We start from the raw sequence: 27,505 nt of genomic DNA, 5'->3' as shown, positions 1-27,505 counted from the left end.
GTGTGAAAGATGAGAATGTAAATAGTGCAATTTTGTATTCATTAAGCAACCTAAAGTATTATAGTTGTATAACAACTCGTCAACTAAAGTTGCGTAGTTATCACTTTTCGTATTCCCTAAAAATTGCTGTGATACTTCCTTAAAACTTCCCCAAGCTGCTCTCTCAATCTCGTTCATCTCATATTCAAGATTAGCATCCTGGAATAGAGTCCGAATTTGGGGTCCATCAAAAATTCCTTCTTTTAATTTAGCGTCACTTATAGCTGGAAATTTTTCGCCCAAGTACTTAAAACAGTTTCCATCTTTATCCAGAGCTTTGACAAATTGCTTCATAAGGCCAAGCTTGATATGAAGTGGGGGCAGCAAGTACTTGGAAGGATCAATTAGAGATTGTCGCGTAACATTGTGAGAACCAGGATTCAAATTTGTTCTTGTTGGCCATTCTTTTTGAATGTAATGATTCTTTCGGTCTCGGCTATCCCACAAACATAAGAAGCAGGGGTACTTTGTGAACCCTGATTGTTGGCCTAGCAATATTGTTGCAATTTTCAGATCACCACAAACCTTCCATTGATGTTCTGAATAGTTTATTTTATCTAATACAACCTGTAAATTGTCATAAGTCTCCTTTAGTTTAGTCGAATGAGCTACTGGAATCGGTGCCAATAAGTTTCCATTATGAAGAAGCACAGCTTTAAGACTTCGCCTAGAGGAGTCAATAAAAAGCCTCCATTCTTCGTCTTTGTAAGTGTTTGGCTTCAACTCATCGATCAGTCCTTTTACATCTGAACAGTACACAAATGAATTTTCGCTGTCTTTTGTAAAATACTTCCGGAACTCTTTTTCCCTATCACGATAAAAATAAGCTGTTGTATTTTTAGCTAATAAATTTTTCCTTAAAGCTGAGGCTAAATGTTCAGCTTTTACCTTAGATAGTCCTAAGTCTCGTACAAGGTCATTCAATTCAAGTTGATCGAAGACTTCAGGGTCTTTACTTCTAGGAACACCACTCGGGATGTATTCTTCATCCTCAGAATGGATCTCTTCGGGTTCAGGATCGATTTCTTCAAAGTTATCTTCAACTTCCATCTCTTCATGTTCATTCACTGGTTCAGGAGCTGCAGGTTCTTCGACATTCAAAACTTTTTCTGCTGGCACAACTGATGTTACGTTGGCATATTGAATTTTATGTTTGGTTGTCGAAGAAAAACCTGAAACTTCCGTCGTGCAAAAATAGCAGTTTTTTGACTCGTTGGTGCAGACCAAATCACAGGTTTTGAAAATTTCAAGCACTGTTTACTTTTCGTCTGCTCCCAACGAGTAAGCATCGTGTGACACCGATTGCAAAGTGAATGTGGTACCCAAGTTGCTTCCCAGTTCGTAATCTGGATACCGAAGCAGGTTTCGTAGACATTTTCAATTTGTTTGAAAAAGATCTACGACTTTTCGTTACTTCAAATTCTCCACATATGTAACAGAAGCAATTGGAGTTTTGTTACATATGTGAGAGACACTTCTTGTCATATTAAACGCTTCAGAAGCCAAGTCACCCACTAATGAAGAGCTGCAGTCACTTGATGACGACGCCTGCGAGCCTGCTTTCTCACTCTGACCAGACGCCGATACTGGGATTCCGGGTCCCTGCATCGTAAAACACTTATTACTTGTGCCTGCCATGACGGCATTCAAGCCGTTAACCCAGGGACTATGCCAGACGGTCCTGTTGCCCGCCGTCACCACGTGGAGGTGCCCTGGTTACAGGCACAAGCATTTAAGCAAGAAATCGATTCTGAGCCCAAAAGTTCCTAGAAGTGAAAACCCTGAAACATCAGCTTAAAGAAAAAAAAATTTATTAACTAAAAATACAACAGCTTATTTTTATCGTGATAGGGAAAAAAAAAATCTGATAACATTTTTAAAACGGCGAAAATTCATTAGTGGACTGTTCAGATGTAAGAAGTTTGATTGATGAGTTAAAGCCGAACACTTTCAGGACGAGGAGTGAAAGTTTTTCATTGCTTTGTCTAAGCGAAGTCTCAAAGCACCGACTCCAGTAGCTCATTTGACCAAAAATCATTGAAAAGTTTGTGGTGATCTGAAAATTGCTACACTAGTTAAGCCAACAATCTGGTTCACAATATATCCCTTCTTGTATGTTTGTAGGATAGTCACGATCGGAAAATTCCCTACAGTAGAAAAGAACGGCCAACAAGAAAGAATTTGAATCATGGTTCTCACAACGTTATGCGAGAATCTCTCATTAATCCTTACAAGTACTTGCTGCCACCACTTTATATCAAGCTTGACCTTATGAAGCATTTTGTCAAAGCTCTCGATAAAAATGGCAACTGTGTTAAGTACTTGGACGAAAAATTTCCAGCTATAAGTGACAATAAATTGAAAGAAGGAATTTTTATGTACCCCAAATTCGGACTCAATTCAGGATGCTAATCTTGAGTATGAGATGCACAAGATTGAGAGAGCAGCTTGGGAAGTTTTAAGGAAGTATCTCGAAATTTTTTAGGGAATGTGAATACAAAATTGCACTATTTACAATCTCATCTTTCACACTTTCCTGAAAATCTTGGTAATTTCAGTGAAGAAAGAGAAGAAACATTCCATCAAAACATGAGTGGATGTCAATATGATGGTAGATCATTGTTGGACTCTGAAGAGAGATTTACCCGAAGAAGAGGAAACGAAAGAGAAACCCTTTATGCAGGACGTTTGAAGATAAAAGGGTGAGATATAAGCGGAGAACGAATTAAAATTCAAATCCAAAGGGTTTTGATGATATTTTCGAAAAAATTAATTTTTAAGTCTTAAGACGAAATACTTTTTTTTTATGCACCACAGATCGAATGATATGATTTTTATTTATTTTGAATAATAACTCGATTTTTATTATATTACATTTGATTTTTTCCAATTTTCGGGGTGATTTGCACATTTGTTTGATGTTTTCGAGACGTCTGAGTTATAAAAGTTGGAGATTTATATGTCGTCGATAAACCTACATGAAAATCATCATATATTTAGCTCAATACATTTTTTTTTATCACAATATTGGGAATTTTTTGTTTTTTTTCGCAATTTTCATGGGTTTTTCGGGATTTACTTAGACTTTTAATGGCTGCTGGTCTGAGTACACTTCAGATAAGTATAAAGCAGATCGAAATACATGAAAATCATGCATAGTTAGAATCTAAAAAAATTTTTCAATCACCAAAACCCCCAATTTTCCCGTTTTTTTTTCGGTTTTTTACAGTTTTCTCAAAATCCTAGGGTGTAGGGGCCAAACGGACCTCAAATTCGGGTTCAGCGGGTCAAATTACATGGGAATATATGTGGCGCGTCCCAAGTACAGACAACTTTTTTTTTTTTGTGTGCCGGTTAATTATAATTAACACCTCTGCATTCCTATATGGGGAAGGAATTTCGTAAGATCCTATTCGAGATGATTCTTACATCATAAATAAAAGATTCCTACACAACTTTGAGTACATAGAAACTATTGTTTGGAAATGAGAGTTTTTCCTTGTTAACGTCCCTGCAATCCCTTTTGGGGTTGGAATTTGATAAAATCCACTCTTAGCTGAACTTGACATCATATAAGAAGATTCCTACCATATTTGGAATCAGTAGAAATTACAGTTTGGAAATAGAAATTTGACATTCTAACACCCACTCCCGCAATCCCTATTGGAAGTAGAATTTATTGAAATCCGTTTTTAGATGATCTCTATAGGACAAATCAGAGATTTCTACTATATTTAGAGTCTGTAGAAGCTATATTTTGGAAATTGAGATTTTTTTTTGTGAACACACACCCCTGTAGTTCGTATTGGGGGTGGTTTGTCGTAAAATCCGCTCTTAGATTATTTCTATATCACATTTAGAAGATTTCTACCAAATTAGGAGCCTATAAGAGCTATATCTTGCAAATTAAAGATTTTAATTGTTAACACCCATCCCTGCAATCCTTATTGAGGGTAGGTCGTCATAAAATTCGCTTTTAGATCATTCCTACATCATACATAAGAATAACGAGATAATGTACTATGAATATTGAAATAGATCACTTGAAATTCGCGTCACTAAATTGTTAAAATTTACACTCAACATTTAAACTGGTTAAACATGTAGACATTTACATTTACCTTTTTAGACCCTATTATTTTTATTTCCTTAATTACTAGATATTGTTCTCTTTCTCATCAGTATTATATCTCAGAGATTATATCTATACTATTAAAATCATTTTAAATCATAAAATTTCATAAAATTGATCTTGTCTGTCTTTTATATTTAATTTTGTTACACGTGTACTTTACTATAAACTTATGTATACATTTGTCATTTGGCTATTTGCCTTGGCATAAAAAATGAATAAATAAATAAATAAAAAATATAAAAGATCGCTGTCAAATTTGGAGCCTATAAGAGCTATAGTTTAAAAACGGGAATTTTTCATTGTTAATGCCCTCACAATCCCCTTTGGATAAGGAATTCCGTTAAATCCGTTTTTAGCTGACCTCTACATGGCAAAAGTAATATTTCTACCAAATTTCAAGTTTCTAGGTCCCATGGTTACCGAGGTTTCGGGATGAGTGACTACATAGATGGAAATCTTTTTTAATTATATAGAATAGATAGATATCATTTAAACAAATACTGAGACAACTTCCAAAAAAAGAACTTTCATAATTTAAAAGTCTTTCTTTTATTAACATAATCAAATAAATTGAACTGTGTAATGTCATGACAAGGATAATAATACCTGACAGTTGTAACCTTAAAATAGCAGAAATATTTTCGAACTTAACGACAGAAATTAAAAACTTCATTTTTTTAAACGACATTATTAAATTACATTTTTTAATATAAGTTTATAATTACTATTGTTATAACTTTGACATTATTACTCTCTAAAACTAAAATCGGAATTCATTAAAATTTAATCTGACTGTTCATAATATATTAGTTATTATTTGATTTAAAGAATATCATGTAAAATATTTTTAAATCTGTCATTTGCTCAGATATTTTTTCAGAATTACAACTTAGTAAATAATCTGGCTGCAACATGTATACCAGTAAATGTTAAAAATAGGAACCGACAGCTTTGTGCTCTCTCAAGCATTATTCGGTGTAGTAGAAAGAACATCTTAGACGACTTCTCGAAACAATCACCATTATTACTTCCTCCCAGGGCTCACCAACTATAGCTTAACCTTTGCCTCCGCCTTCATCACTAACATTACCACAACTTTCAGCATCCCTATTTCTGCTAGCTCTCGAAAAAATACTTCTGTAAACAATACATAGAAAAAACTAAGACATAAAGACTAAGATATTTATTCATGTAAATACTTTAATGTTAAATAAATAAATTCATAGTTAAAAATATCTTAAAATAATATTGTTCGTCATACTTCAAGAAATGTTATTATTTACATTAAAATTTTTAATATATTTTTTCCAATAATGCTTATTGAAAATAATTTTGAACCAAGAAGATGATTAAAAAAATTAAATCATCTTTTAATTTAGCAGAAGAATTCTTGAATGCCTTGTTATTTTACCAAAAGTATTATTTTTCAAAAGTAACCAAAATGAAATATTTGAAATAAACTTTCGTAACATATAAGCATAAATATATTTGAGATGAAAAAATAAAGCTCGAGTGATTCTTCAGGGATTCCATCACCGAAATAAAACAAAGTGATGTGACCATAAAATAAAAAAAAAAAAGGCGACTCGCAAACCATTTTCCTAATACACATCCCAAGCAAATGTTAACATTAACTTGAATATTGCTTTAGGTAATAAAATTTCCTGATGCGGACGCACTTGATCTTCAAGACGACCCTCATATCTTTTAGCTTACTTTTCCGTTCCAGTTTTATTTTTTACCATCCCGTCCATGTTTATTTACGAATAACACAGAGAACAATTGAACATGGTTACGAAAAGCTCTCGGCTCTATTTCATTGTCCCAATCCAGTTTTTGTACGTGTGTATGTGTGTGTGTGTGGATAAATAAAGAGAGAGAAAGAGATGGTAGCAAAGTATACCTATAGAGAATGTTATACTAACAGTTACCGCAGGGCTCAGTGGGAGTTTGTTTGTCGTGGAAATTCTGTCTGTCGGGTCTGATTCCCCGGTGGACTAGCCTCTCTCCTTCCTTCCTTCCTTCTATATCTATTCCATCAGTTATTTTCGTCTCTTCACTCTTTCTCTTCCTCTTTCTCCCTCTGTTCTACCCCCGATGATGTGACGTCGACTCCTGGTGGTAGTGATCCAGGTATATTGCTCCTATTTCTATGACCGCCCACACTTTGACAAAATGAACCGAGCTAGACCCAGGAAACGGAAACGGACGTACGGGTAATTTTAATGAACATCCGTCGCATTCGCCCGCTAATACGATGCGCTCTACACCAAGACAACCGACCTTTGACCGAGAACTATTACTCTCTAAGGACGTTTACCGAGCAGAGCGACTACCAAGCCACAAACACACGGTGACGGGATGGTATTTTTTTTATTTTGCAATACTACACTCGATAGATAGCTAGCGCGAGATCTACTGTCGTTATATCGCCACCGGTCTCTGGAGAGTCATTGCGTGTCATCCGAGAACCAATGAAAATCAGTCCCGAAATACAATAAATTTTTTCACGGCTGTTAATTATTCCCGCGTTATTACACCGACATAAGGGTTAAATTTTAATAAAAATAAATTATCGAATTTTTTAAACCATCTTTTTTTAGTTTTAATTGGAAATTAATTTTTCTGACTATATTTTTATGGTTTTATCTTGTGGCTTGTAACCTTAACTTAAATTTATTATTCTTTTAATTCCTCTACGTTGATAATTACTGGAGAATTATCGTAACTCATTTTTAATACCGTGCAAAAATTAAAGTTAATAAATTGCATGAGCTGACGAAAAGTTACTTACTTTTTGGCTTTCACTGGAATTTTTTTAAATTTCAATTTTGAAGCGGAAAAAAATTTTAATTTTACAAAATTTTATACTAACTTAAAATATAAATTTTTAACTATACAGTAGACTTAAATTAATTTGATTTTATATCGGGCAGTAAATTTTTTTAACAGAATATATGAAATATTTGTTTATTACTCATGCAAAATAAGTACCAACTTGTACGTTGTTTCGGTCGGTTAATAGTTGTTTAGTCAATCGACCGATGTCACATAATTTTTATGAATGTCAAAGGATTACTTCCGCGAAGTAAATCACGATAACCGCACGCAAATTGTCAATGAAACGCACTAAATTCAAATAAACCACGGGAAAAGTTCAAAATATTATTGGGTGAATAATTTCGAGTTGAAACATACAATTCAAATATTGAGATAGAACTCTGAGAAAAATTTATTTGTTATTTAAAAAATGTATTCATATTAAAAATATCGTTTGTTTATCCATAAAATAAAAATTTTATTAAATTTCAAATAAATTTTTTGTCAACAACATGATGTACGGTTTTAATATAAATAATATAACGAATAATAAAACTTTTTAAAGCAGAAACCTGATGCTTCGAAATGAAATAACTCATTTTAATTTTTAGACTGTGATTTCCGGTAAAAGTTATAGCCTTTAAAACACAGATATTTTTGTCGACATTAGATATTATCATTTGTTTTTTAGGGGTATATTTTAACGTCTCTATGAAAATTAAAGCAAAAACTTTAAAAAGTGTCGAATAAAAATTTTTTATGCCTTGATCTTATTCAAAGCTTCCAGTAACACATTTATACATAATGTAAGTATATGACTATAACTATAACTATAACAAACCCCGTTGATTCATAATAAGATCGGTGACGGTTAGGCGACAGAACCCGAGGACGTGATGTCGCATTAAGTAGCCTATAAAATGTAAAATTCATGTAAATATGCTCATAAAACATGGAGTGCGATGTGGTATGTTGCTTTGGAACCATACTAGAAACTCTGCCGTGTGTTATTCCCCTCAACGACAAATAGCATCCTCAATGTGTGTACACATGTCGTATATGACGTACAGTCGCTCGTAAATAATTCTTCATACGAATTCCGGCGAAAGAAAACTATGAGTCAACAATTACTTCATTACTATTTTATGACAAAACATATTATAAAAATTAATATATTATAAAACGTATTATAAAAATTCTATTTACCTTTTTTCTTAGAGGTATTTTTAAAAAAAGTTGTTGAGCTGAAAATCGGTCTCTGGTGTCTATGAAAGCTCTCTATCGACCTAAAAGACTTATTAAGTTTTCAAACAAATTTTTCCACTCAATTGGAAAGTAAAAATCGTTTTCCATTTTTAATTTATTTTATTGTGTGCCAGTATTTTGGACCACCATAATTTGATAATAATTATTCATTAAAACAAAAAATTAAATTAAGGTAGTACGGTTATGAAAGCAATATTTCAAGAAATCCTCGAAACTTTGAATATAAGTCATTAAATACATAATACATATGCTGTTAAAATTTGAAGACGATTTACCACACCAAGCTCGAGATAATTGCAATTGAAAATGACATTTTTGTACATGTAACATAGGAGAAGCGTGGGAAAATGACAGTATTTTTAATTTTTTCCATCGAAAGAATTTCAAGACTTTATCAAAAAACTAGTAGATTGAAGAATATGATATTTCGAACAATTAAAAAAAAAATGAAAATTTTTTACCATGTAGTTTTCGAGATTAATTAAAATCAATTTCACTTTTAGAGGATTATTTTTAGGAGAGGGGGTACAAAAAACAGCCGCTAGTCACTGAAACCGTAGTGTGTGTGTATATGTATAGAGAATATAGTAGTGACGAGTACAGTAACGTTAAAAAATCTTAACCTACAACCTTAGCTCTGTCGATACGTATAACATGGATAGCGAGTCAAAATTTTTGATCTGGATTGTCGCGGAGGTACTACCTTAATACTCAATTTATTAAAAGAATGTATTTTATAATTGAGCATTATACTTAATACACGGAGAGAAATGGATGGTAGATACCACTATACCAGTATGGGCGAGAGCACCATACAGTATGGTATCGAAGATTTTTGCCCATTATTAAATTGTATATATAGATGATTCGACCATTGCGGGAATGGTAACATTGGCGATAGTTATCGCGGATGCCGCAATGCTAGTATGGCCGTCAGGCTATACTGGCTTGCCGTATGTACAATTCTTTTGGCAGGTAGACATAGCCAATATTGTGATATTAACTACAACACCATTGGAGTAACAACAATGTTTATTTAATTATAGACGTAGGTTATGTCCGAAATATATAATATAAATGAAAAATGATATTAATTTTTTCATGACACGATTGTTTTTTTTTTTTTTATTTTTACTCTGGTATGAATTAGTTTTAGTAAAGAAAAATAACAACAACAATCAATTAAAAAATTACAAGAATTTATGTCTGTCTTATTGAAAATATGAAAGAGATTATTTAAAAAAAATTTATTCTAATTAAAAAAATAAAATGTTCTCAAAAAACCAATTATCTTAAAATTTATTATTCAAAAATTATATTTATTAATTTATTAGAGTCGATTTGTTTTATTTAATTAAAATAAAATTGCAAGTGTCAATAACTGGGCCAGTGTCAATAACTAGGTCTTTTACCTTATATACACTGATAGAAGGATTTATTAACTATTAATAATTTAATTTATTTGAAGACAATTATTTAATTTATTAAATTTTAATAAACATTTTTTAACATTCAATAAATATTTATTTGGGAAAAAAGTACATTTATGAATAGTTAATAAGTATTTATTAATAGTTAAAAAATATTTATTAACAGTTGATAAATATTTTTTTGAGTAAATTTGTTTCGCTTGCAATGTCATATGATATGAAGATTGTTTATAAACAAAAATCATATTTATAAATTATTTGCATTAATTATATTACATTATATTAACGTTTATTATAAAATACACGGAAAAAAAAATATTGCTACTGGGGCCATCTACTAGAGAGCTACTCGTAGAGCGCTACGACAGCAAAACGTTTTCCTACAGTAGCAATACTGTATGGCTCCGGTAGGAATACTTTAGTTAGCTAGAATCGCTAACTACATTTTTCAATGGGGCCGTCTAACATAACCACATACACACGTACCAATATCTATTAACTGAATAACAATATTTATAAATAATGATTTCAATGCATAATAATATTTATAAACAATAATTTCAAAAATTATATTTATTAATTGATGAATTTGAAATGATTTATTTAATTTTGATTGAATAAAAAAATTAGGAAAACGGTTGACCCTAAAGGCCATCCCTGCAACTTCCCGCTAATTCCGTTAATACCTGGCCGCTTTTTTGAGCTCTTCGAGCTCAAAAGTACAATCTGTGTGTTGTTTTAAGCTCTCCGAGCTCAAAAAGATACCTTTTCTATGCTTTTGAGCTCTTTGAGCTCAAAAGTCTGATAGAAGTTTCATGGAACACTATTTTTTGAATGTTCATACCGCAATAACTTTTGAATGAATGAACCGATTTTTACGCGGTTGGCGGCATTCTACGTAGTTTTTTAAGCCTTATAAATAATTTCTAAGTTTCAATTGGTCAAACTAGAAATTTCGGAGTAACTCTGAAAAAACACTTTTTTTCGGTTTTCTTTCGTTCACGATATCTCTCGAACGAATCAACCGATTTTGACCAGCTTGGTGGCAATCGACGTGGTTTTATGATGTTAAGAGCTGATTAGTTTTTGGAATCGATCGGTAGAGCTGTTTGAAAGTTATTCCAAAAAATGTCGAAGTTATGTTGAAAAAATCCTTATTTCCAAATATTTCGTCGAGGATATCTCTCGAACTAATCAACCGATTTCCACGTTTTTGGTGGCAATCGACGCGGTTTTTTAACTTCTGAAATTATTCTATATCATCAAAAACAATCCGAGAAGAAATGACGAAGTTATGTGAAAAAAACACTTTTTTCGGTTTTTTTCGGTTTTCTTTCGTTCACGCTATCTCTCGAACGAATCAACCGATTTTGATCGGGTTGACGCCGATCGGCGTGGTTTTTCAAGCTTAAGGGCGGATTGGTTTTTGAAGTTGATCGATAGATCCGTTTAAAAGATATTCCAAATAAACTACCTTCAAAAATGATTTTTCTTATTTTTTAAGATTTTTCAAGATTTCTTAAAATCTATCGGTCCGAATCGGTTCAAATTCTCAGGAAATCTAAGTTCAGCGTAGCCCTTTCGAATGGCACCAACCGCGATGAAATCGGTTCAACCGTTCAAAAGTTATAAGCGAGTCACATAGTCACACACACACACACACACACACACACACACACACACACACACACACACACACACACACACACACACACACACACACACACACACACACACACACACACACACATACATACAGACATAGTGACAACATCGCGGGGGTAGTCAGGGAAGCTTCCTGTGACCTTCAAACGTCGAGATCTGATGAAAACTCGATTTTTGCCAAACGGGGTAAAAACAATAACTTCCCGATTTTTGAAAATCTGAGATTTTTAGCGGGAAGTTAAAAATTAAATTAACTGACATAAAAAAGGTCAATAAAAAATTTTGATAATTATAATAAATTATAATTTAAATAAAAACATGGTTCCATATTATTTATCACTAATAAATATAATTGAAAATTAATTTAGCAGATATGGAATAATTTTTAGAATTTTTTTAACAAATAAATTATGGTAAAAAAAATAAACAAAAAATGACGTAAAAATTTTAAAAAATCATAAATGCAATTTTTTAAAAATAATTTTTCGGAAAAAAATTTATTTGTTAAATAAAACTAAAAAATTATAAAGTGACTGTTAACTTTAACGTCATTAAATAAAATTATAATCAGAAGTTTGAAAATTTTTAAAAAATAATAAATAAATATACGAAAATAACAATTATAAAAAAATGTCTAAAAATTAGAAAAAAAAAGCTTTCAATATAGTTTTTTTATTTTAACTAAGTTTAAATTTGTTTAAAAAAAAAAAAAAAAACATAAGCTATGCACTAATTTATGAGTTATCCATTACTAAAAAATTAATTTATTACTCGATATAATAAATAAATTTTCATCAATCCACAAATGATATTTTATTTGGTAGTCATCATTGAATTCACGATAAACAAAACAAATATTTTTGAGGTTATGAAATATGTCAACATACAAGACTGCGCGCGAAATCTGAGACTACAACGAGGCGTTTACTGCTCTCAGCAATCCCGTTTGGCTCTTCCAGCAATACGGTTTAGCTATTTTAGCTAACTAACGTATACCTGTCAGAGTGATCTACTAGATGGCTCTAGTAAGAATCTAACAGTTAGTAAAGTGGAGATAGCTATAGTAGCATTACAGTATAGCTCTGAGAGCGATATTTTTTTTCCGTGTACCAAATTCTATCACAGCTCATAATTATCTTTTATATTTTTAAATATTGAAATCGTTCATTTATTCAGTGAATTGAATTATTATCATGTATTTCAGCTATAGAATTATAAAAAGTGTCAAAAGAAAATTGCTATTTTTGCTTTTTATTTTAAATAAATATTTGTTAACAGTTAACAAGTATTCATTAACCATTAATAAATATTTATTAACTGTTAATAAATATTTGTTAACTGTTAACAAATATTTATTAACATTTAATAAATCGTATTTAATAAATAATTTATTAACTTTTAATAAATATTTATTAAATCCTATGATGTTAAAGAATCATTTATTAACAGTTAATAAAGCTTATTAAATAAAAACAGATCCTTCTATCAGTGTAGTTTTGGTGGTAACACAAGAGTTTAATTGCTTAACACGCCAAAAATTATAGCGGGAACCGCTAGTACCATTGCGTCATCAGCAATGTAGTATGGGTCTCAGGACCATACTGTCTTGCCGAGCCTGCTATGGATACGTGTAAAAAATACAATAGCACCATTACTATACTACATAGTAAATAACGCCATACTTATGGGACTCGTTACAATATTGAATTGCAATTGTGTTAAACGCCATCCATTTCTCTCCGTGTATATTTATAAATAGTTGTGTTGTAAAATTCAAATAAGATATTTTACAATGATAGAAAACGTAGATTAGGAAGCCAAAGAGATATCCACTAAATTTATACGTAAATGAATGTAACTTACTAAAGTTATCAACATAATAATTCGCACAATATCGTGATTAAAAAACGAAGGGTCCAATTGTGATATAAGAATTAGTAAGTGCAATTATTCATTACTGAAAGGTATTTTATTTTCAACAACCGCAATAAACATTCATTGTATTTCCACAATACAATATGACTAATCATTACTACATCACGATATTATGTAAAATATTCGGACAAGTCGGCTAATAATAATAATTATAATAAGTATAAATTATTTGTTACGGGCTGACATTACAGTAATTGACAACTTTGAACAATTTCAACAAGCTTGCTATGACTTCTTCTCGCAATCAATGTAATTACTAATTACTATTAATCCTATGTTAATATGTTAGTACTATTAATTAATATCAATCTTTCAAATTGTATTGCGAACACTGTATTAAATGTATACTTGTAAATTATTAACTTTATGTATTGTTGATGGTCCTGAAGGAGCTTAGAACTCCAGGATCAAATAAATTTTTTTATTTATCTATCTATCTATCTATATATAATTGGTTACAGTAATAAGAGGCTTGGAACCAGACTTCCTGTATCCTTTGGAAAATGTAACAATCCCGCAAGGTCGAGACGCAACATTCACTTGTGTAGTGAACAACCTAGGCGGATACAGGGTGAGTCCTTCTTCCTACACCAGTGGAGATCACAGTGGCGGCAAGACTACCCGGGTAACTATAATCTTACCAACATTTACGTGGGATGACAAAAGAGACTAAAGTCCGTGCCTGCGATGCACCTGCAATCGACCTTGTTGTCTACTGACTGCACTATGTACATACATGCGTGTGCCTGCATTCCACACCAGCATTGCATCGATGCACACCTCAATAAATAAATAAATAAATAATTTAATAAATAAATAATAGTCACTTAAGTAAATTGATAGTAAATCACTATGATAAATGATACACTAATAAATGACCACTAAAATATTCCCAAATATTAAATACATATAAATAGCACGTCATAATATATCACTCTTCGAATAAAGCACAATGCACGCAAGTTTGTTATTCACAATTAAACAGAGCATACGCGTAATTTGCACAAGCCTGTGATGCTTCACGCTGATAATTCAAAAACAAAATTATTAAAAGAGGTAAATAAATAGTCTATTTAATGTTGCGTGCATTAATTCAGCTATCAGATGTTAAAAGACAAGTATTAATTGATTTTTCAACTTAAATTTTTCAGTTTAACCTAATACACGATATTGTTTTAGATAAAAGTTTTATTGCAAAATCAATTTCAAACTTCTGCAGCTAATAATCTATTGTAATTACAAAATTTATTTATTAGACTTTTCGGTAAAATTTTAATGCTGTGAAAGATTGTTAATTTAAATTTCAACGTTAATTGAACTGCTTCAAATTAACATGTATTGATATGCTTCACGGAAAATAATGTGCGGTATCATTTACTACAAGATTGCAGTAAATGTTTCTGTAGTTACAAATATCATATGAGTGATAACAGTTACTCAATATGCGTCAAATTTTACTAAGTCAATAAGTAGAATTTACTCCAATCTTGCGGTAAATTCTACTGCACACTGCAATAACAAATACTCCACGTGGGAGTTGAAAGTACTACAGAAGGAACCGTTCCCTCTATTTCGCCAATTTGGGGTTAGTCTCTTGTTAGTATACTCGTTTATTATAGCGTCTCATAAATAATCATCTGTAAATAAAATACTATACGTCACACTGATAGAAGGATTTGTTTATAGTTAAAAATATTTGTCAATATTTAACAAATCATTTATTAGAGACCACTTTTTAGTCTTAACAAATATTTATTAGTATTTAAAAAGATTTATTAATATTTAATAAATTAATATTAGATTTATTAAGAGCGGTTGATAGTTGATTTTCAAACGTGTTTTTCTCATGTATGTGATGAAATTTAGAAAAAAAAACGCTTCGCTCTTCGATAGATAATTAAATTATCTATCGAAGAGCGAATCGCTTTTTTTGGAAAATTTTCATTTATTTATGCATAAAATGCGTTTTAAGATTCCATTTGTTGTACAAGTATGACAGAGATACTTTCGTTTCCCGACTAGAAATTGTAGTGAGGAATGCCGAAGAATTAGTGAGGGGCAAGTTTGGCTTGCCTAACTTAGGCAAGCCTAATTTGCGCCTTTTTAAATCCACGTTAGGCAAAACGAAGATTGGCATGCCAAATTTGCATGTAATTTGGAACATCTATGGCAAGCCGAACTTCGGCGAACCTTTGGAATGCCTGACTAGCTGGAAGTAACGATAACCAAAGATTTGCCGAAGTTTGGCTTGCCATAAATGTCCCTAATTACCTTTAAGTTTGGTAAACCGAACTTTCGTAAGCCTTTGGATTTTATAATTTCCTGCAATTTAGGTATTCCAAACATTCGCCAAACTTCGTCTTACCATAGATGACCCCAATTACTTTCAAGTTTGGCAAACCGAACTTCCGTAGACCTTTGGATTTTATAATTTCCTGCAAGTGAGGCATTCCAAACGTTTGACGAACTTCGGCGTTTCTTGCCAAAGTACTCTAAAACGGAGTGGGAGAAATTTCAGTGAGGCAGTGATTTGGCGCCAGTAAGGCATGCCGAATTCCAAACTTGCAGTAAGTGAGGCATCCAAACCAGGCCGAAGTTTGGGACGTAACGCAGTTGCGAGGCTCAGCCTAACTTGGCTTCCTGATTAGGTTGCAGTTTGGAAACCAAATTCGCAACGAAGAATCCAAATCTAATTCTTTCTTGATTTTTAGCTTTTTAATTATCAAGCGAAAATTAATAATAACAAATGCTTATTTTTTTATCTTTTTTTACTATTTTAAGTATAAATATTAAATTTAGGACTAAATTTTTTAAATATTTCATGAATAAAAAAAAAAAAACAAATTCTTTGTTGCTTTTATTTAATATTATTTTTATTATTTAATTTTATTTTTTCTGTAATATTTTTTTTTGTTTTTTGGAGCGTTTTTTAATGTGAAGAGGTTTTTTTGATTGGTAGATTTGATAAGTCAAGGGGGAAGGAGATGATGGAGGAGTTAGATACACTAATCACACATAACACTTAACTTTACTTCACACTCGCCTTAATAGTAATTATTAATTATTAAAAATCGTACATGTCGAACGCGAGACTCGAACACGGTACCCGACGCACGAGGGCCCTATACCATACCGCGACGCTACGCCGATGATGAGCGACCTCTTACTTCAAGATACTTATAAGCACAACCAATGTTCGGCTTGCCTAATTTAAAACAAATAAGATTCGAATTGGGCTAGCCTAAGTTCGGAAAGTCAAGTTCGCTCCAAACTAGCAAAACTCAGGTTATCGTTACTTGAAACCAGTTCGGCGTTCCCATATGATATATCAGACTTAAGGAATCCATGAAACTTTCCTAGTTACGTTCAAATATGGCAAGCCAAACATTTCGTTCTGCCTACCTTGGTTTTTATAAGGTATAACCTAGGCAAGCCAAACTTGCCCCGAATTGGTTCTTCGGCATTTGCCTCACTGAAATTTCTAGTCGGGTACATGAGACACCATGTTTATATGTACAATACATAAATACTTTCATAAATACACACTTTTATATGCATAGAACTAAAAGGCTTAACCTTGGAAAGACTTAAAGCCAAATATCATCTCCCACTCCGTTTTAGAGTACTTTGGCAAGAAACGCCGAAGTTCGTCAAACGTTTGGAATGCCTAACTTGCAGGAAATTATAAAATCCAAAGGTCTACGGAAGTTCGGTTTGCCAAACTTAAAAGTAATTAGGGCCATCTATGGTAAGACGAAGTTTGGCGAATGTTTGGAATACCTAACTTGCAGGAAATTATAAAATCCAAAGGCTTACGAAAGTTCGGTTTACCAAACTTAAAGGTAATTAGGGACATTTATAGCAAGCCAAACTTCGGCAAATCTTTGGTTATCGTTACTTCCAGCTAGTCAGGCATTCCAAAGGTTCGCCGAAGTTCGGCTTGTCATAGATGTCCCAAATTACATGCAAATTTGGCATGCCAATCTTCGTTTTGCCTAACGTGGATTTAAGAAGGCGCAAATTAGGCTTGCCTAAGTTAGGCAAGCCAAACTTGCCCCTCACTAATTCTTCGGCATTCCTCACTACAATTTCTAGTCGGGTATAGAAAGTATGGAGTTTAATCATGCTATGTGGAGTGATTATAAGATAAATAAATGAATTAAATACGCTTATTACTATCATGAATTAATGCAGCCCATCTGGTCGCTTACATTACATTATATGTATCTAAGCTATGTATTATAGCAATATTATTATACATATAAATATATATACGAACATGTACGCATAAATATATGAAAGGATTCTGATGCCTCACTCTGGTGGGCCAGTACGTGATGCTACAATCTTGATACATCCAGTTTTGTATAGACGGTTTAGTTTAAAGTTTCATCGAACAACCTGGCTATAGTTTGTAAAAAGTTTTTAGCGCAATGTGTCGCAGACACGTTTTCCTCGTCATGACGTCACCCATGAAACCTTTTTAAGTATTCTGGTGGGAAAACCGTCACACAACTGTCTTACACATGAAACTTTTCAAATTTTATTTACATTTATTAGCTTTTCATAAAAATTATACAGATTCGAACTGGAATACACATTTTTATTCATTGAAGGAAATCTGAGGCAAAATAAGACAAGATTTTTGAAGACGAGTGAAACAATGTAAAAAAAATCTTGATATGAAAAAACATTAAAATATAAAGCAGTTTCCAATTTAAAAATTTTCATCAATGAATAGTTTATACTTATTCAACGATTACTCTCAATAAAGCTGCATATGATAACCAATATAAATGAGTAATTAATTGAATCTCGTACCAATATATATATATAAATATAAATTCACGATGAATAATGCCGGACAATTAATTAAGTTTCGTATTTATCAATATCGGTAAAATTATTAATTACCAATAACTATAATAAACTCTTTTGATTAGTAATGAGGGTTATGGAAACGAATTTCTAAAATAAAATCCCCATAAATACAAATACCAATTTACAATAGCAGAATATTTAACGTTTAAAATAGTTATTTTCGTATATTAAAGCCCCAGGGCATGTTCGAGTGCATGCAATTGATTATTATACAACTAGTCCAATTATTAAGTTAAAAAATTGCATGCGCATGTTATTGTTACAAACTTTTCCGAGTATTATTTGAAAAATGACTATTGTCAAAGGACCAGACTAATTGATTGCAAATTAAATTCACTAAACGTTCTCATTACTCGCGATCACTGTTTTTTTTTTTTTTTTTTTATTTTTATCGATTGATCCATTTCGTCAATTCCGTTAATTGAATTGTTGTTTTCAAGGAAACAGTATAAGTGATTGCAATATAATAATGTAAATTTGTGTGAAACGCGACAGAAACCTGTTAATACCTCAAACTAATTCACCCGCATTATAAGTGCGTTTTCTTGTTACATGTATTGTTCATTAACAGAATAAAAACAATTTATGTAGAGTTTTGGAAAATGTATGTATGTTCTCAATCAAATCAAACAGCGTATTACAGATGAGAATATTGGCGAATTCCGATTCCATTTTCTGAATAACAATAATTATTGCTGTACACGAGAGTGTTTAGACGCGGTTTTTAGTCGAATGTATTTTTTTCTTAATAATTAAATATTTATTATTTTATTATTGAATTAAAAAATATCATTTTACAGTAAAAAATCATAATAAATTGCAGTAATTCCTAGTTTTTGCTACAACAAATTTTTGTTTTTCAGTATAGAAAAGTTTTAGAGCTGGCCAACGGGCTCATACATTTCGTATGCTTTTTTTTGTTTCCTTGAAATAAAACTATTCGAAAGTTAAAAATTTTTTTTTTAGTTTTTTTTATTACTATTGAAGTTACTATTAAAAAAAACAATCTGAAAAACGGTTGACCCCGCAGGTAATCCCTGGAACTTCCCGCTATGTACAACACGCTTGAGAAATGATCTATTCCGGTATTGAGCTCTTCGAACTCAAAAACACGACTTTTACTCTTTTTGGAACTCTTCGAGCTCGAAATTCTAGTGGTTTTTGAGGACATACTTTTTTGAAAATTTTTAATTGCGATATCTTCCAAACACACACACACACACACATACACGCGCGCGCGCGAAGAGACGTCCTCGTAGGAATAATCAGAATAGCTTCCTAGGACCTCGAAACGTGAAGATCTGATGAGAACTCGATTTTTGAAAACTGAGGTAAAATCAATAACTTCCCCACATTTTGAAAATCAGTGATTTTCATAGCGGGAAGTTGAAAATAGAAAAAAAGATAATAATAGAACGTCCATCTGCCGTTAATTCCAAAAATAGTGATTTATACACGGAAATTTTATTAATTTACAAACCGACTAAAAATTTTTAAACAAAATCCATCCTTGTCTTTAAAATAGAAGATTAATTTGGGTACCACTAATGAGTTCGTCATTGAATTATACAATAACAAATTACAAAAGTTTTAATTAGTAAATTTATTCATGAATACGCACACTCTGGTCCCTCATCTTCCAGAAACAAAAGAACTATTGAAGAATAAAAAGCAATAATATCTTAACATGAAAACGAGGAAAAAATGCGGGTGTTATAAAGTAGCCCTCGAAAAAAGAGAATAAATAAATAAGTTTAAAAAAAAAATATATATTAAGGCGTGTATGTTGTTAAGGGAAATAAACGAGGTGGTAGACTGGACGAAGGCGTCTGCTTCTACAATGAACCACACAATAGAGCACGGTTATTTTGCATATGAAAGCGCTCACGGCAGTATATAATGTTGAGAGAAAAAGAAAGACTGGGTGGTTATTTAAATAACCAACTGTGTGCGTATAACTATGTCATTATATATATCTGATGTGAGGTGAGGAGCTTTTCAAGTCTGGTGCAATGTAGGACATGGGGTTTTCCTTGTGCCTCATTCGAGCTTCGAATTTCCGCATAAAATATGAAAAAAGTAATACTAAGAAAAAATTCTGTCCATCACGGTACTGAATTTTTTACTCCTCTCGGTTATCACTTACAAGAATACGGTTAACCGTTTTTTTATTATCTCTGTGTTCGGAAAAAGTGTAAAAAAATTTAATAAAAAAATGTTGAAAATAAAAAGGGCGTAAGTTACAAGTGTGCGTGTCAAAGAGATTATTGAGCTTTTTTGCGCTTCAAAAAAGTTCTGAAGAGTGTGACATTAAATTTGAAATCTCTCGGCATGGAATGGGGATCAAAGGAAAAAGAATATGATACTTAAAATAAAAAAAAAAAGTATATAGTATAGGTATAGGTACTGATACAGATGAATATAAAATGGTATGGACTATACACCAGTCAATGGCTATTTGCTAGACTGGTAGACATTCCGAAGACCTGGTTTCCATTTTTTCTTTACTTGTATTGCACAAACAGCAAATGGTATCAATATACAAATACTCTCAAGAGGATAAAAGGGACCGGATGGTAGTAAGTCCGTCTTTTAGAATGTTATGTGCTCGAATGAATCTAGGCAAAATTGACGGGAAAAACGGATATTTGAGCATACATAATAAAACGTAAAGTACACTTATACTTACAAATAATATTAAATAGATTGAGATCAAGGGAGGAAGAAGTTTAATCTCTTATAACAAAAATCGAAATTGCTTTCGTTTCATTCCTTCATTTTATGTTATAGTGTTATACATATATGTTAGATGCACATATACTTACACATTCCGTCTAAAGTAACCGTTATTGAAATCCTATAGTCAAAATATCGTCGGCTTGATTCTATTTTATCTTGATTATTTGGAAACTTTTTATTGATGTTGAAGAGACAATTTTGGAAAAACAAAATCTCTGCAAAACAAAACATAACATTTTTAACTAATCGAAGATCGTTTATAGGAATTTGATTAACTAGGATCAAGGATAAAATTTCTTGAATCCCGGAAAATTGTCATGTTTTAGAAAAGTCTCTACTTGATTCTAATCAATTAAATTCTTAAAAATAATTTATTGTTTTGAAACGTTTTGTTTTGAGTCAAATTAATTTTTTTATCATGACTTCGTAAAAAAAGTATTTTGACTGTAGTAATTTAGTATTGTAAATGATTCCTAAAATTAGACCTAGATATCTTGTATACACCTGTATGCATCAAATCCCACAATCAATGACATAAAATGACAAGTAAATTTAACATCCGACAATACAGATTATTTTATTGAGGACAGGTAGCTTGGATAAAGGCAGACACAAAAGCAATACTGGCAATCCACGAACACGTTATCACGAATAATGCCCGTCTATCTGTCACCCACAATGATTACAATACTTGGACTCTTCATATAAAGAATGCTAAGCAAGAGGATCGTGGACTCTACATGTGCCAAGTTAATACTGATCCTATGAAAAGCCAGGTATTTTTCTTTTTATCATTTTTTTATGTCAAGTACATATCCATTTATAAAATAGTAAAGTAGGTCTAAGTTCTAAGATAAAAATACCGATTTTCGACAATATAATTACACAATAATAATAATTTAAACTTTTTATTAATTTTATCAACCGTGATTTTATTATAATTCTTCTAACCCGTTATCACCTATTCGGTCATTTTTATGCTAGTATAAATCTAATTTCAAGTGGATGGAAATTTCCATCTTCACTAACGATTTGAGACAATTCGTCTTCGGATAGTTAGGTCGATGGGCAACCATCGAACTTGAACACTAGTTAGCTGGTGAATGCTAGTATCTGTTCAACTATATGTTAAGTATTAACGATGGAAAGCTACTGAGAATAAAGGGCAACTTTTTGAAAAAATCCATGAAAAATTAACCAAGCCAGGAATCGAACCTGGATCTCCCCGATTACATGTCAGGATGCTTTTACCAGTTAAGCTACCGGGTCATTCTCCACTTACTTTCTCTCAGTACACACTTAACTCTCAGTAGTTGTCAATACTATGCTACTTGTATTGTCTGAATTGTCTCAAATCGTTAGTGAAGATGGAAATTTCCATCCACTTGAAATTAGATTTATACTAGCATAAAAATGACCGAATAGGTGATAACGGGTTAGAAGAATAATAATTTAACTTCTATCAATTAATATTGCTTTTATCTTTCTTTCATCTGCATAAGTGTCAATAAAGTTATTTTTAATTGAATTTTAATCGACAGAGTGCTTTCCTGGAAGTAGTCATTCCACCAGATATTATATCCGAAGAAACGTCCGGCGACATGATGGTTCCAGAGGGCAGCTCTGCAAAACTAACCTGCAAAGCACGAGGCTACCCAAAACCAGAAATAGTTTGGCGGCGCGAGGATCGCGGGGACATTATTGTCAGAGACATTAACGGTGGAACTAAAATAAGACGTAATTTTTATTCATTTATCAATAATGTAGGTCAATCTAATTTAAGAAGTAGTAAGAAATTTTAAAGATATGGAATTATTATACTAAAGATACTTTCGTGATTGTCAGTTATGTTTTAATATTTTATGAAAACGAATCGAAGTAAATTATTGTGACTGAAATTATCAACCAAAATTCAGGAATAATATTTTCAATAACTGAATGATTATTCAAATAACTCACTTCTTTCATTAAATGTTAATAGGAAGATAATGTGTGCAATAGGTTTTAACTTCAATTATCTGACACTTGGAAAGTTTGAACAATTTTCTGAATTGAATCCATTAAAAGTTATTAGCTTAATAATAAAATCAGAGCAATTTTTCATTTATCAGCTTAAAAAAAGTTTATTTCAGAAAAAGCTCACCAAGACTAAATTAATTTAAAATAAAACAGAAAATTAACGTTAGTATAAATTATCAACTTAAACTATTAAGATCGTCATAAAGTAATTTTATGTTAACAAGTTCATACTTCCTTAGAATGTAACGATTCAAACAACCGCGATAAATAGTTAAATAAGCTAGAAAAACTTGTATACCTTCGAAGTTACCAGAATTGAGCAACGTGTGTTTAAATAACTATTTTAAAACTAGCTTCTCAAAATAAGTGAGTTTTGAGTATGATTATAAAAGTAGTTCATAAACTAAGAGAATCAAGATAGACTATTGCGAGCTATCCGGATTGACTGATCAGTTTCTTCCTTAGAAACTAAACTGCCTTGTTCCTGTTTGGTGCATTAGTTTCTGACTAGATTTCAGTTCTGTCAGAAGTGCATTCGTTTGTCTATTGGAAATCCGAATAGCACTGATTAACTAAGATAACAGATTAATTTATCCGTCACTGGGTTTAGATTGTTCCGCTCAATTAACTAAGTATTAGAACTTGAAGTTACAATGCAAGTAGCCCATATCGTAGTAGTTATCTTCGAAATTTGTGATATTATATATATATATATATATATATATTATTATGCTTTACTTGTACACCTCTCGGTTTTTACAAGGTTGATTCCCCTTTTTCTCCTAGCTCTACGCTTTTTCTATTTCTCTATTGGACCTCAGCAAGTCCCACCCGACACTTCATTTCTACTTTTAATTTTTGCGGCTGTGGACCGACTTGTGCTTTCTGTGCCGTATTCACCCTGAACCTCACCTTCTCAGGCTGTTGGAACAGAATCATGGGGAAACCACAGAGAAAACCCGTGATAGTACAGTCGGAGCTGGGCTAAGTCTACAGTGATTGATAAGAAACTCTTCTTTATCGACCACTGGAGCATTAGGCCCCTCTCCTAGTGTGCAGAGATCCCTCGCGCTAGCCAACGCTGACTAAAGTGGTCACCCATTCAATTTGTTGCTTAAATGTGTGATCGCCCAAGTCAGACGTGTGCCGCCCGGCTATCTCTGCCACTTCTAGAGGCTGGCAACGTAACGTAACGCACATATTTTTAATTATAATCACTGAAAAATATTGGTGCATGCTGGGATCGAACCCGGGTCCCACTCTTTCGAAAAGCGAGCACCGAGCCGACCAGGTCATTGTCAGCCTTAATTTGTGATATTACATATTTTATTCTCTTATTATTCGATGTACTTTTTGAAATGTAAATTGAAAAAAAAAGAAATTTCGAAGTTATATGAGAAAAATACTTTTTTCGAAATTTGTCATCATCGATTTCTCTTCAACGCATCAACCGATTTTGATGCGGTTTGCAGCAATCGACGTCGTTATTCATGTTCAAGATCCGTTGAGATTTTGGAATTAATAGTTACATGTGTTTAAAAGTTATTCTGAAAAAACATTTTTTGAAAACTCACACACACACACACACACACACACACACACACACACACACACACACACACACACACATAGTGACATCCCCGTAAGAATAGTCAGAACTTCTTCCTAGGACCTCAAAACCTGGAAAAAATCATTGATTTAAAAACAAAATTTAGTTGGTTCATTATTAGTTATTAGTACAAATCAATAAGTTTAATTTTACAAATTCGTTTCACTGTTCAGTGCACGGAGAGAAAAGAATAGGGCTTATTCCTATGTTAGAATAGTAACCATTACCACACGGAAAAAAAAATTTCGTTCTGGTAACCTAACTGTAGAGTTACCACAACTATACACAGTTTACTATTCGTTGTAGAGTTACAGTAACATAATGTTATTTAGTTCTGACAACTCAATGTTGTTGAGCTCTCAGAGCTCTACGGGATTGTTCTCAGAGCCAAACGGTATAGTTGGGAGCGCCCTACGTTGCGCAGTAGTGGAGTGCGCTGACATATTTCATAACCTTCTAAATGACAAACAGAATTATTTTGTTACTCATCCATATTATTAAAAATATATGAGGACAATTAAGTTTCCAGTTTATTTATTTAAGGAAATAGGTTTTTTTTTTTGTGAAATTAAATTTCGTTAGAACAGTTTTGTATTTATGGTTTTTCAAGGTTCATTTGCAGTAACTGTTAATTTAATTTATTAGTTGAATATATTGTGATAAGTAATAAGTTATCGGAATACATTAAAAAGACCCCATTTAACACAAAATAAAATTTGTTTTCGTTTATTTATCTTTTCTTGTGCATATACGGTAGTGATTTTATGTCCAATATTTATTGATATAATTAAAAAAATAAGATAATTTTGTGACGACCATATTTTTATTTTACAAATAATTTTTATTTGTAATATAAGTTCTATAATTATTTTATTTTTATTATAATACTATTCTTATTTGTCATATACAATTATTGTTGGCAATATAAATTCGTTCTGTCGCATTTATTTATTAAATTATCAATGCTAAATCGTAAAAAAAATTACTAAGCAGACTGCCAAAAATTTTTTATAGTCTCAGAACGATCCTGTAGAGTTGTGAGAGGTAAATAACGTTTAGCTCTCAGAGCTCAACGATGTAGAGTTGCAGGAGCCAAACAGTATTGTTACGATAAGAATACGTTAACCTACTGGAACTTTTTACAACTAACTAACTACTATAGAGTTCCTATAGCAAAATTTTTTTCTCCGTGCATGCTACAAAAATCGGAAAAAAGATCCTTAAAGAGGAGGAAATTTCTGAAAAAAAGTCTCGATTCCCGGAACTGTAGTTTGGAAAACAATAATTTTTATTTAATGTTGAAAATAGGGTTCCGCGTAACTGCCGTCGTATTTTAGCATCGGCGCGGCCGTGTGACAAAAATCGCGCGGAACCCTATTTTCAACATTAAATAAAAATTATTGTTTTTCAAGCTAGAGTTCCGGGAGTCAAGACTTTTTTTCAGAAATTTCCTTTTCTTTAAGGATCTTTTTTCCGATTTTTGATATCACCAATAGTTATTGAGTTATTTACGAAAAACTGAGATTTTTTTATTTTGGTTATGTTTTTTGTTAATAACAAATTGAAATTTTCATTAAAAAAATAAAAAAACGACAAAATTATTTTTAGAATTTAATTCCGCATCGAATGAGTGATTGTTCATATTTTTATCACAATTTCTAAGATTTTTATTAGCTAATTTACACAGGGTTCTCACAAAAATTTCCGTTACTACACGGAAAAAAATAATCGGTAGCAGCTACCGATTTTTTCGGGAGCCTCTACCGATTTTTTCGGTCAGGCTACCGATTACCAATTTTTGAAAATTTCTTATCTTCTTAACGAAAAGTTAAATTCTCACTTCTTAATGAATAAAAAAAAGGAACTTTATTTGAGATACAAATAACACTTACTTAAATACAAAATATTAAAAATGAGGAGTATTTATTAGGTATTTTTTTATTATAAATTTTTATTAAATTAAATACCTTTTGGTAGCCGCAATCGAAAAAATCGGTATAGATTCTGTTTAGAAACTAACCGAGAAATATCATCCAAGTCCTAAAAAATTATTTTTTTAATTATTTTGTATGTGAATATATATATATTTTCAAAATATTTTCAAAAAAAAAAGCTTCGATCAGGCATAAGATTATCTATCAATAAAACTATTTTTTTCTGTCTGATTTTAGAGGAATCTCCAAGGATTTATGATGGTCACCGCAAAGACCTTTTGTTAGAACGCGATCAACACAAACAGCCATAACTTTTGAAGTTATTAATTTTTTTTTTTCAAACTTTCATGAAGTCAAGTCAAAACATTGTGTAATGATGCCATATTATAACTTTTATAAAGTAAAATGATTTACTGGCAAAAAAAAAATTATTGAAAATTCTAATTTTTTCATGTCTCTGACTACCCCTAACTCCTTAAATAAATTGAATAATTTTTTAATTATTCTATTATTTAATTGAATAATCATTGACTCACTAATATGATGTTTTTAAGTTTAATAGAATCTTGGTTACGATTATAGTGATGTCAATACATAAAAATAAAAATTATTTTTATTTTTCAAAGTCAACTTACAAGATCTTTCGATAATAATGATGCCATTTATCTTTGCAAGTAAAAAATTATAAATGATTTAAAAGTCCTCCAGAACGTAATTACGGATAAATACTGATGTAAAGTTAAGGAACTGTTTTATTACTCAAAATCCTAATCAAATTTCAACTTAAGCCCAGCGAAGCGGTAGATTAAGAGCTGGTTATTTGTAGAAGAGTAAATGAGACTCAATGAGTCGTAAATCGAACTAATAAAAACTTAACAAACTTTCGATGTTGTGAATATTTTCAAATCTAACAAATAAGTATGTTTTTAAGTAAATTAAAAAAAAAAAATTTCAGTCTTTATTAATTTTTAGGCCTAAATAGTCTCTTTTAATTAAGTTCATTATGAATTATAATAAATATGAATTTCGATCA

The 27,505-nt window shown here is 31.7% G+C and overlaps 1 protein-coding gene across 2 annotated transcripts in view; it reads left to right on the top strand.

Moving 5' to 3' along the window:
- LOC123275516 (lachesin-like) overlaps positions 1–27,505 on the top strand; it is a 132,000-nt gene that overhangs the window by 92,996 nt on the left and 11,499 nt on the right. The window contains exons 3-5 of one of the 2 annotated variants that reach the window (XM_044743680.1): positions 13,752–13,861; positions 21,501–21,686; positions 22,452–22,647. In XM_044743680.1, coding sequence (XP_044599615.1) covers positions 13,752–13,861; positions 21,501–21,686; positions 22,452–22,647 — 492 coding nt within the window. Of the gene's footprint in view, positions 1–13,751; positions 13,916–21,500; positions 21,687–22,451; positions 22,648–27,505 lie in introns of both variants that reach the window. The other variant, XM_044743679.1, reaches the window with a different exon arrangement.

The sequence above is a fragment of the Cotesia glomerata genome, linkage group LG2 (assembly GCF_020080835.1).
Source record: "Cotesia glomerata isolate CgM1 linkage group LG2, MPM_Cglom_v2.3, whole genome shotgun sequence".
NCBI classification, from domain to species: Eukaryota; Metazoa; Arthropoda; class Insecta; order Hymenoptera; family Braconidae; genus Cotesia; species Cotesia glomerata.
This window is presented reverse-complemented; position numbering and strand designations above follow the sequence as displayed.